The 12,900-nt window shown below is 43.0% G+C and overlaps 1 protein-coding gene across 1 annotated transcript; it reads left to right on the forward strand.

The window, feature by feature from the left end:
• The first annotated feature begins 2,705 nt into the window (after positions 1-2,705).
• On the forward strand, positions 2,706-3,080 carry LOC143305334 (uncharacterized). The gene has a single exon (XM_076688403.1). The coding sequence runs from the start codon at positions 2,706-2,708 to the stop codon at positions 3,078-3,080; it is 375 nt and encodes a 124-aa protein (XP_076544518.1).
• Positions 3,081-12,900: the final 9,820 nt, after the last annotated feature.

The following is a 12,900-nucleotide window of genomic DNA, read 5'->3' on the forward strand; positions in this document are numbered from 1 at the left end:
GTCTTCACGATAGGCCCCTCACCGAGGTTGGATCGCCTTAGACTTCTAAACGGAGGTCTAACGAACAACCACAGGGAAACATTAGAAAACCTTATTCAAACACACTTCTCAGGCTCAGTAGCAGAGGATCGGGAGCAGCGCCGTAGCGATACCGCGCGCATCGACCCTGCTCCAGCGGACAGGGGAATAGCTGAGAAGGTGATAAACACGGACAGGGTGAGATGGGCCATCGGCTCCTTCAAAAGATTCAAGAGCCCAGGCACTGACGGGATCTTCCCAGCACTCCTACAAGAGGGCGGGGAGGACCTGTACAGGCGCCTGGGCCAGATCTTCAAATCCTGCCCAGCGAAGGGCTACGTACCCAAAGCCTGGAAATACTCCAAGGTAGTGTTCATCCTGAAGCCAGGGAAGGACAACTATGACCTTGTCAAGTCGTACAGACCCATCAGCCTCACCTCTTTCTTGTTTAAAACGCTGGAGAGGCTGGTTGACAGGTACATCAGAGATGAGGTTTTGGCCAGCAAACCGCTGCACCCCTCACAACACGCCTACCAAAACGGCAAATCCACCGAGACGGCACTTCACAAACTGGTAGGTTTCATTGAAGGCGCGCTGTCGAACGGTGAATCCGCCCTCCGGCAACAACCGCCGCCCCCGCAGCAGCCCGCCTGGCCACCGGAGGCAGCCAAACCGCCGCCACAACCAGCCGCCCCGCCGACGCAGCAGGACCAGAGGCCGTGACCGTCACCACCGGCAGGACGGACGAGGCCGTCCTGCGTTGCGAGGGCCTCTCGCGGCGACGACCCACGCAGGTCACCCTGGCCAACGGGGTTACGTTGGCCATCCGGCGGCTCCGGACAGGCCGCGTCCGGGTACGAGCCGTCCTCGGTCCCGCACCGCCACAAGCCCCGCCGGGCCCCGTCACGCCGGCACCCGACGCCGGACCGTAGGATAAGGCGCTAGTATTAAGTAGGTGTAAGTTTTGAATAGGTAAATAGTTCACCTTTCTCCTCCTTTTTTTCCTTTCCTTTTCTTTTCTAGGTTAAGTCGTAGTTGTAAGTTTTGGGGGTACGACCCCCCCCCCCCCTATATAACACCGTCACCGTTCTCCGCCGGAGATCCCCCCCTTCAGGGGTTTCGTGGCCTAAGAAGGGAGGGGGAGACTGTAAGGAATGCGAGGCCGCGAAACCGCGGCCCCCCGCCAGCGCGCGCTAGTACCGGCGCCGCCGACAGGTGGCGACCGCGCGCACCGCGAACTCGCGAGGCAGCCGGCAGATCGACACTCGGAAGCGAGTCACTTTGATGAGCGATAAAGAGGCGATCAACTACGATTTTTGGGCTCCTGCTAATTCCTCCAGCAGCGTTCGGCAGGACGGGTTGTGTCTACGACCGTTCTCCGATACTGTCTGCTGTCTCCTTGGTCACGGCCGAGAGAGTTCTCTCTCGGCGGCTTCCCGACCGCCGGACCGGGCGTGTACGTCTCTACGGCGTCCACCGGATCACGGTCTTCTTACTGCCTGGGTGAGGACGGGTTGTGTCTACGGCCGTCCGCCCATGAAGGCATCGAACCGCCGCTCCCGACATTCCCGCTACCGTCCCGCGACCGTAGATGTAAGCGACCATAGAACTGAGTACCGCGCCGTAACCGTAGAAATACTAGCCGTAAGTACCGCGCCGCCGTAGCTCTTAAGTACCGTAGACTGTTAGGACCCCAGAGCCGTAGTTATAAGTTAGTTTGTATTTAGGCTAAGGAAATATATTTCTTCTTATACCCACTAACCACCGACTTCTATTCATTCGTTCGCCTGAACCCCGGACTTATCGGCTGAGCCGGCAAACCCCCGGCGGTAACCCGTTACACAGTCAAAGGCAGACACCCGTTGGATTTAACGAGAAGATTGCAAAAAGCGATCACACTCGTAAAATCTTGGTGTCGATCACACTCGCTCTCGGTGAACCCGAGCAAAACGGAGTTGGTCCTATTCACAAGGAGGCGACACTTTTACTTTAAGGCTCCTCATCTCTTTGGGACGCAACTACTACTCACAGATGAGGTAAAATATCTAGGTGTAATACTAGATAAAAAACTCACCTGGAAGAACCATGTGAATAGACAGAACCAGAAAGCAACCAGCACCTATTGGGCCTGCCGCAGAACGTTTGGCCCCACATGGGGACTCAAACCAAGGATGGTCAGATGGATATACCGGGCCATCCTTGAACCCATCATAACATACGCCTCGATTGTGTAGTGGACCTCCATGAAGAGGGGAACACACAGAAAGGCTATAGAAAGAATATACCGAATAGCGTTGCTGGGGATAACAGGAGCGCTCCCCACCACGCCCTCCATGGTAATGGATGCGCTGCTCGATATCAAGCCGCCCCATCTAAAAGTGATGGCAACGGCTTGGAGTGCGGCCATCCGCCTCCATCTAGCTGAAGAATGGTCCCCGGCGAGCGGCGGGCACACCGAGATCCTCAGGGATATGGGATCGGAGTTAATTCTGACCCATGGTGGAGACCGCTGCAAGACGGGGTACCTCTTCCGACAAGAATACGATGTAATCATCCTGGATAGGGAAAAATGGCTGGAGGACCCTAACGGCATTCTGACTCCGGAGGGGCTGGTCTGATTCACAGACGGCTCCAAGACCGGATCTGGCACCGGAGCCGGGATTGCGGGGGAGAGCCCAAGGGTCGAAATGACCCACAAGTTGGGCCACCACGTTACGGTCTTCCAAGCAGAAGTGTTTGCCACCTGGGCCTGCGCCAAATATAATTTGGAAAGGGCCCACTCTGGAAAACACATATATATCTGCAGTGACAGCCTGGCCGCGCTCAAAGCCCTCAACAATGTGGAAATTGGGTCGAAGATGGTCAGGGACTGTGCACGGACTTTGAGACAGTTATCTCTGAACAACAGAGTCAAGCTGCTATGGGTACCAGGTCACGCTGGTATCCCAGGCAATGAGAGGGCGAACGAACTGGCACGACTGGGAGCTACAAGCTCCCAGCCATGCCACGAGTACCCCATTGGTATCTCAACCTATGCGTTGAAGGGCCTGGCTAAGGACTGATTAAACCAGGAATTCACCAGGCTCTGGCATAACGCTAACGGCATGAGACACACGAGGGCCCAACTTGAGGGACCGTCACAAATGCTGGGGGACACGTTAATCCACCTGGATAGGGCGCAATTGCTCTTGCTCATGGGCCTAGTGACAGGACACTGGTACACGAGGAAACACCTTGCGCACATGGGTCTCATAGAGAAGTCGACGTGCCCGAGGTGTGAGGAGGAGGACGAAACACCTCTTCACGTACTTCTAAGATGCAGGGAACTAAGGGCCCTGAGAGGATCAATCCTGGGGACCTTGGAACCCTCTTCATTAAGCATTTCGGCTGGCCTGGTGCCGGTGCTTCTAAATTTTGCAATAGAAGCCCAGCTGCCAAGGAACAGCCAGTAAGGAGGCCGCCTAGCGGCCCGGGTACAATGGTCCCCTAGGACTGAGTGCCCGGCTGGCCTCAAATAGACAATAATAATAATAATAATAATAAATGCATGTACACAAATAGTTTTTCAATGTTTGAATTCACGAAAATCGACTTTTGATCGCCGAAAGCTGATTTGTCACCCTGTGCGCCGGTCCGTTTGGACTCGTGCCAGTTGGACGCCGTCAATTTTAAATTTCATTGCTTTTGGAAGTCTGCTGTTGGTGGTATTGTCCGTTTATTCACGTCGGCAGGTTATTTTTCAGTTTGCATGTTTGATGAAGTATATGGTTAAATATATGGTGGAATATATTATGGGGGTAGACACGTGTAATAGTAGCGCGTTGACTTTACCGGCAAAAATGGCCCTAAACATGGGTTTACGGGATTCGACTTTTCGTCCTTATATGAGAGAATTTCGGGCTGGGTGAGGGCTTATCCCAAAGAGGAAGGTCCAGTGCAGTACAGTCAACTCATGTTTCAGTGAAATTATATTGATGTTTAGTAATATAAGCGTCCATAGTAGAGGAAAAAATCGACAAAATGCAGTCGCGGAATCGAAGCATTTTTCGGCCATTAAAAGAGTGCTGTGATTGAAATCATGAGTTGACCGTACTGCACTGGACCTTCCTCTTTCAAATAAGCCCTCACCCAGCCCCAAATTCTCTCATATAAGGACGAAAAGTCGAATCCCGTAAAACCATTCCTACAGACCAGTTACGCCATTTTGTGGATAATACAGAGCAAGTCACGTGACAAATTCAGTTCAGCTAGTAGTTATAAGGTGGCGTCTAACTAAGAAGGCTGTCGATTTGGAATCGTAGCCAAAATCAGGCGTTAGCTCGGTTACGTCACTCGACTGTGCTAACGGAGGCAAGCGAAAAAGGCAACAACGCCCGAACGCTGAGTGAGACGCACTACAGTTATGCTGTCCTTTTCTCATTCTGAATGTTGAGATCGTACCTTTTCGCTAAGTTTTGACTGACGTCCGCCTGGATTTTTCATAGCGCCCCATAACAAACCTCGCTCAAAGAGGAGGTATAACAAGAGAAGAATATACCTCCTCTTTACAATAATTCTGCAAATGTTTACATACATAAGTTGTATATGAGATATTTATTTATTTAAATTATTTGCATTCACTCAGAATATTGACTAACACTCCTTTGTATTTTTTATTAGTTTCGAAAAACAAAGTTACTATGGGTTTTTGGAAATACAAGCGTCACGCAATTGGGACGAAGTATATCTTTTTAGTAAGAGATAGGAAAAAGCTATTGATGTAAAAGTTGAATGGTACGACTTATGAAAAATATGAGATATCTCACGAAATATTAGTTTTTTAAACATTGTACTGTTAGATATAGGTGATAGGTAATAGTGAGAGGGAATAGGAGCGAGTGGAGAGAAGGAGAGAAGGAGCTGAGGCATTTATTAGTCTCCATTTATTAGTTCTAATACTACTTTTTTATCCAGAATTTTCCAGAGAGTTGATACGAGTAAAGAAAGAAATGCAATTCTATTTAAACAAAAAGTGCATCTGCATTTTTTTAGTGTATTGTTGCATTCGCATTTGAATGTGTTTGTAAAAATACTTGAGGCGCTGTTGCCTTCCTAGATCGTGTTACGCGCACGCTAGCTGAGAATTAAACTGCTGTAATACCGACGTCCCGAAACGGAGAGGTCACGTGCCGTGTCTATCCTCTAAGGACGCGCGCTTTCTCCGTATTCACTCCACTCTTTGTCGACGCTACCTCGCGACAAGTCGATGCGCTTGCCATCACTCAGCCGAGCTCTACGTACACTCTTTTTATTACATTCATTTTTACACATCAACGTTTAGTAGTTTATTTCATTTTTATAATAAAGTTTTATGCTTATCTACATAATCGTTTTTGTGTTGTTCATTTGTGTTTCAACCCCCTTTACACAAGGTGTAACGGGGTCGGTCGGTTCGGTGCGCACGGCGTTGCGCACCGCGGCGGTTTCCCCGTGCCAGGGTTCGCATGGGAACAGGTTCGAGAAATAATGAGGCGGTTTTAATAGAAAAATAGAAATATTTATTCATTAAATTGGGCGTTGGTTATCCTAGCGGCGGCTATTCCCGCCGGGTCGGTCGGGCGGTGTTCTCCTGCCTCGGGAGCTACAAGCAAATGTATTATCTGCTGGTTAGACGCGTGGAGCCAATCTTAAATCTACTGTACATGACTTAAGAGCTACGGTCGGAACCCGGTCCGTCACAGAAAATACGCGGCCTTAATTCTAGCGCAGGTTGTAGCCATTGCTACGCGGTCTTACAAGCTAACGGTGCGATGTCGGAGCGCGGAGTGAACGCGCTGAGCGGAGCGCGAACGCAAAAGACGCAAACGCACGCAAACGCAAGAGAACGCAAAGTCGGGATAGGATTGGCCCGATTGGGCCGACGGCGTTTATTAAATCGCGCTGCGGTGTTTCGCGCTGCGGTGGAGTTGCTACCCGCTTGCCTCACGCGGCTCGTCTTCTCGTACGCCGAGGTAGAACCGAACAACGAACGAGTCGACGACCAATCCTGGCCAGCCTGGGTAGCGCCACAAAGCTGGACGGAATCGGCTCTCTTACCAAATTCAAGATATAACCCGTCCCCATTGCATGACGTATCCTGTATAGTTTTATTAATTATTTAAACATTTATTTAAAGAAGTTAATAACTTTTTCTAAAAATTATACTCAGATAGCACGTTCCTTCGGTTCTTCAGAGTAGGCATATATTTTTCAGTAGCGAGGGGTGCTACGGTGGGCTATATAAAATCCACGCGTTTGTTCAGTCAGAATTTACCGGAGCGGGACAATTCTATCATTTAGGTTGAAAGAAGGATAGCATGATCACCCTACATGTCACTCTATCCACGCGCCAATGTTTCGCTTTCGTTCTTCAGGCGGATCGTCGCGATGCCTCTGGCGAGATGAGCGTTTGAATGTGTTTGTAAAAATACTTGAGGCGCTGTTGCCTTCCTAGATCGTGTTGCGCGCACGCTAGCTGAGAATTAAACCTTTCAAGTTCGTAACAGACCACGCAAGTGGCTCCACCAGGCCCAACGAAAAAAGTGCTGTAATACCGACGTCCCGAATCAGAGAGGTCACGTGCCGTGTCTACCTCCTTAAGGGGTTATACCTAGTCAGGTCACCGACAAAAAGCGATTTTTCAAGTATATTTGTTGAAAGACGTTTGCATTTATATTAATGAATCTTTTTACATTGAATTAAGTTGATCTTCACGTATACACTCATATTTTTTTTTACAAAAATATTGATTTATCGAGCTGCTAGGGCCGATCTCCGAGAGCACCTCCAAAAGAAAGCGTCTTGCGGTGAGCAAGATATCTTTGGATTGATTCATCTGAAATCCAAAAAAATGTGGATTTAGTTAATATAAGGTAACATCTTGTGTTTAATTGAGGGAATAAGCAAAATATCAAGTTGGAACAAACTGGCGGCTTTTGTCATTTTCAGCAACAAAATTTCGTTTTAAATTGTTTATAAAATGAATAATATTGATCAGATCGAAACAACCTTCGATTGAGGACACGATTTTACCTTATATTAACTAAATCTTCATTGCTTTTTGATTTCAGATCCAGTCCAGATATCTTGCTGACCACAAAATTGGAGGTGCTCTCGGAGATCGGCCCTACCAGCTCGACAAACCAATATTTCTATAAAAAAAAATATGATGTATACGTGAAGATCAACTTAATTCAATATAAAAAAATTTATTAAAATAAATGCAAACGTCTTAAAAAAAGAACTTGAAACATCGCTTTTTTCGGCGTCCTGACTAAATATAACCCCTTACATTTGAATGTGAATTAAATTTTTACGTGCAGCTTTTTGGTGCTTGTGTGCGACCATCTAATATGTTTTTAAAAAAGAGCGTAAGAAACAGAAAATCTTCCGTGTCGTTGTGTATCAAAATGTATAGAAATGATGTTTATGTATGCATTTTTTAATATAAAGCAACTTCAATGTCCATTTTGAGCAAAATCAGTAGCACTGTATATTTGTCATTATTTGGTAGGTAGTTTTCGACATTAGAAGTAGAGCAACTACGGTTGAAAAATTGCATACAGTGTGTCCGGTAACTAGTGTAAGAGCTAGAAATAGGGCGTAGCAGAGATTTCGTTTTTCGTTAATAAATCGACACGTTTGCAAAGGAAATTGTTGTTCAAAATTGTCTCAGCTACCCCCTACTTCCGGCTCGTACACTAGTTACGGAACACCCTGTATATCGTTTGACAGCTATAAGTTATGGTGAGAAATACCTGGAAGCTGGTTGTTAATACAATGCAAGAAAATTTCACAAGGTATTGCAAGAACAGCTACAGACGCCCCAACTCAAGTGTAACGTTCACTTATTAATGAAACTTTGCCACCTTGTAGAGCTCGTCGAGCTAGATATGCCTATACCACATTTGAGGGTAGACGGCTAATTGTTTAAAAGATATTAACAATTAAAGTTAGTTACTCCTTACATCGAGAAGTATGACAAACTCACACATACAAACGGTTAGCTCTCATTCCAATCATATACCACACGAAGAGAGTAAGAGGCAGCAATACTTTATTATATAACCCAAAAGAAGTGGCGAGGACCAAGGAACTGCTCATATTCAGCACGGATCTTCGTGCAAAGGATCTTACACCGGAGTCTCACGAATACAAGAGAGAATTGCCCTGGAACGATGAATCCTGAACTAGTCCTCACCAAGGATGGTCTTTCCTCAAAAAAGTGCATTGAAAAAAGCTACAGGATACTCAATTGCGTTCCTAGCTAACGAATATACTCTTAAAGACTTGTTTATAAAAGACTTGTTTCTTAAAGACTAAAGTATTCTATGGAAGTCTACAACGGAGCCTGTACATATTTTAAGTGTCAAAAGAATCATAGCTATTTCGATTAGCTGGCCTGTTAATAAGTGCCTAAATAATTACTCTAAGGTTGATAGAGTAGGGCTAGAATAAACTTAAATAAGCAAAATATAATTATCTCAACAAAGCTTTATTAATGGTATTACACATGGACTATTTGTTTTGATAATAAGGACTTAGTATACCAAGTTTAATCGTTATTATTGTATTATAGTCTTCTTTTCTTTTAAGTTAGTTGTTTTTGTTGTTGCGTTATTTAGTAAGTAAGTTTTCCTATTAGTATCTAAGTCGCTGTATCATTTTCGCATACCATAATTCCTTCTTTCATCATCTTCTGATCATTCACTCACTGTTTCTATTCATCTTTTTCTTCTTCCTTCTTCGCCCATCCATCGCCTGGAACAAACAAATTCAGTTTTTATTTAATCAACAACATTTCCTTTTCTGAACATTTTTGTATTATCAAGTTATTACTAAGCCAAAAGCTTTATGCATTAATAAGCGTGTCCTAGAGAGGCTCAGTTGCGCGCCATTAGGATAAGTCACTAGTTATATACTCAACTCAGTCGTTTATTCTGGCTCTTATGTGTACCTGTAATACAAGAAAGACAATGATGCGAGCGTCGAGGCCGAACTTCGAATTCCGCGTCGGTAAAACAGTCAACGTTGCATCGAAGATTAGACCGAACAGAAACTGATTTCAGCACCACCTCAGTTATTGCATCCAACTGACGGCATGCTATTCTACATCACTTTTCGCATACATCTAAATGACACACGGATGCTACGATAGCTATATTATGTATGCCACCGCCAAAGTATAAAATACGATACTGCATACATCACCTAGGAAATGTATGAATGACATAACACCTTCACCCAAATATTATATATACATTTCTTGTAATATAACATAACCAAGGGAAGAATATTCCTACAAATCGAATGCCTAAGGTTATTTTTTTTTTTAAATAATATGTCCCGATATGGTACTCCGATATATACATATAAGTGGTATCAAATGTTTTTCCGAAGTACGAATGTGTATTAATAAGAACTATATAAATGTGATAGGAACGCAGGATATTTGTTTTTGAATAACATGAATTCTAATACTATGAAGGAAATAAAAAGAAACTGATAAATTATAAAATAAAATTGTTGATAATTAATAAATTGCAAATGCATTTACTTTATTCAATAAAGAAAATAAAAGATAACATAAACATTTGTCATGTAACCAGTATATGTACATTTATATACAATCTTCGTCATGATCTGATTGTGAAAAATGAATGTATATACACATAATTCACACTTTTCCTTTTTGGGGGGATATAGGAACGGGACGGGTATTAAAATAACTGTAAACAAAATATATAATAAAAAATAAAATATTTTATTTGACTGATGGCAGTACACAGGATAAGGAGTATGAGAATTGTACTCTGAATTCCTACAAACCGAATTCCTACACCCTAATGCAGTTGCTTTAAGCGGTAATGTAGGCGGGACGCCGAGGAAACGTCCTGACGCGGAGCGCCACTGTCGGTACTTCGTCTCCCGCGAAGCTATTTCACTGTCTGGCTTGATAAAAAAATCGATATTGCAACTTTCTTTGGGTGGTTTTTCAAGATAAAAATCTGCTCTATCGCGTGGTATAATTTGATTTTACGCTGGACCTCTAGTTTTTCAGATAAATTGAAAAATATCCTAAAAAATTGGTGCCAATTCGGGGTCCCTCCGCGTTCAATGACCGTTTAAATATACTTAAACATTTATAATGTATTAAAGATAGGTATCGATGTATTCAGGAAAGTCTACAGAATCTTTCAGTGTAAATAGAATTTCAATATCTTTTATAATTATGTCAGACAATTTGTTTAAATCTGAAAAATATGTTTTTTCTTCAAAATCAAATTTCTCAAAAACTGTACGTATAGGAGCAAAACGGTTTGCAGATTCGTAATCAGCGTGCAAAACACTATCAGAATCACCTAGTAGAGATCAGAACACAAATAAAAAGTTAAAATTTGTTGCACAGTGTAATAATAAGAAAAATTTAAAAATAAAAAGCTATGTTGCGGCCATTACAGCCGCGACCACGACCGCCTCCACTGCTATTCCCGCGACCGCGGCTGGACGGTGGCGCTGTTTCGCGCCGCAGCCGATTCATTTTTCTCCTGTACTGGCGAATGAGCTGCTTTTTTGCTCTGTATGACTGGAAAAATAAATATTATGTTATTATTCATAAACAATGAATACCAGAAAAATCGTACGAACAGGAAAGTAAAAAAACTACTTACGTTTTGCACCTCAGGCTCGTACAGCTCGTTCAGCTGTGACATACTCTCATACATTATTAATAATTTCATACATAATAGTACCTTTATATATACCACAATAGTGTATATTTCTGAAAATTATAAACACTTCCAACGATTAAAGATTATGTTATGTGTATGCTGAAAATTTCATTGAGATCGGTCAATGCAGTGAGAAGTTACAATTTCTGAAAATCGTGGCTTTTCATCTAAGAACGTGACTAGTTATGTTCTTAGATTGCGATTCTCGGAAATTTTAATTGTAACTTCTAAATCTATTGACCGGTCTCGATGAAATATTAAAACCATGCACATAACTCATTTGAATCTACGAAAGACATATTTTAAATTTTCATGTTTATGTTATCTTTTATTTTCTTTATTGAATAAAGTAAATGCATTTGCAATTTATTAATTATCAACAATTTTATTTTATAATTTATCAGTTTCTTTTTATTTCCTTCATAGTATTACAATTCATGTTATTCAAAAACAAATATCCAGCGTTCCTATCACATTTATATAGTTCTTATTAATACACATTCGTACTTCGGAAAAACATTTGATACCACTTATATGTATATATCGGAGTAGCATATCGGGACATATTATTTTAAAAAAAAAATAACCTTAGGCATTCGTGTTATTATTCATAAACAATGAATACCAGAAAAATCGTACGAACAGGAAAGTACTCGCTCGACCCTCGTTTCTAAACAGAAAAGTGGCAACCAATCTGACGCATATGTATGCTGTCAGAGATCAACAACTATTGGCAGCTTTTTGCGAATATCTCGGAAAATAAGCGAGACGGCTCCTTATATGTATAAGAAAAAATTGTTCAAAATATCGACTTTTCTAATATATCCAAAAATCATCGAAATCGGGAAGGAGTATTTGTTCTGTAGTTTCAGCAATAAAAGAATAATAATAGCAACAAAAAATAATGATAGTACGTCTTGTGACACATGGGTTGAAAATCACTATCCTAGTCGATTGAACGATGCGTGACAAAAAAATTTACGCGTCGGAGTTCATCGCCTCTTCGAGACTCGAACTTCCCATTCGCCACGATACATTGTATCGTCGTCGACGTTTCGATTGACGCACACATATTCACATATACGAGCTGCGAATGAGCGCGCGGTCGAGCACAGAAAACGAAGAAACTGCACCCTACAGAAAAAACGAGGAACTAAATTTATGGTCTGTTTTACCTTTCTGACGTCTTTCGCGAGTGAAAAATCAATGAAATCGTAGTTTTCGGTTTTCGTCTAAACGAAAGCTTGTACACCATCCCCTGGGTGCTCGTTTTGCTCTATCCGACCCAAAGAATGGCGCTCTGGTCTCTATTTGGACATTCGTTTCGCAAAATTGTTTATATTACAAATAAATTAATGCAGGTGAGTCCGATCCGCCATTTTCTTCACTGTGGACAGACACAAATTTCAATATTTTATAACTTTTTGACGATTTGGGTAAAATAAGGACCAGAGCGCCATTCTTTAGGGCCTTCTGGACACGTCCCTCAAATTTTTTTGCATTCTGTTTAGAAATGACGACGAAAACCGAAAACTCGCGTCTAGGGATTTTTCTAGGGACTGTCGGTAAAGTTTTCGACGCTCGCATCGCCTTATCACCAGCGTTGAAAACTTTACCGACAGTCCCTAGAAAAATCTCTAGACGCGAGTTTTCGTATTACGTCGTCATTTCTAAACAGAATGCAAAAAAATTTGAGGGACGTGTTCAGAAGGCTCTAAAGAATGGCGCTCTGGTCCTTATTTTACCCAAATCGTCAAAAAGTTATAAAATATTGAAATTGGTGTCTGTCCACAGTCATGAAAATGGCGGATCGGACTCACCTGCATTAATTTATTCGTAATATTAACATTTTTGCGAAACGAATGTCCAAATAGAGACCAGAGCGCCATTCTTTGGGTCAGATGGAGCAAAACGAGCACTCAGGAGATGGTGTACAAGCTTTCGTTTAGACAAAAAGCGAAAACTACGATTTCGTTGATTTTTCACTCGCGAAAGACGTCAAAATGGTAAAACAGGCCACAAATTTAGTTTCTCGTTTTTTCTATAGGGCGCAGTTCGTTCGTTTTCTGCGCTCGACCGCGGGCTCATTCGCAGCTCGTATATGTGAACATGTGTGCGTCGACCCAACCGTCGA

Source organism: Osmia lignaria, chromosome 5 (genome assembly GCF_051020975.1).
Source record: "Osmia lignaria lignaria isolate PbOS001 chromosome 5, iyOsmLign1, whole genome shotgun sequence".
Taxonomy (NCBI): Eukaryota; Metazoa; Arthropoda; class Insecta; order Hymenoptera; family Megachilidae; genus Osmia; species Osmia lignaria.

Coding starts and splice junctions, on each gene's coding strand:
- LOC143305334 (XM_076688403.1), top strand. CDS start 2,706: ATGACCCACAAGTTGGGCCACCACGTTACGGTCTTCCAAGCAGAAGTG.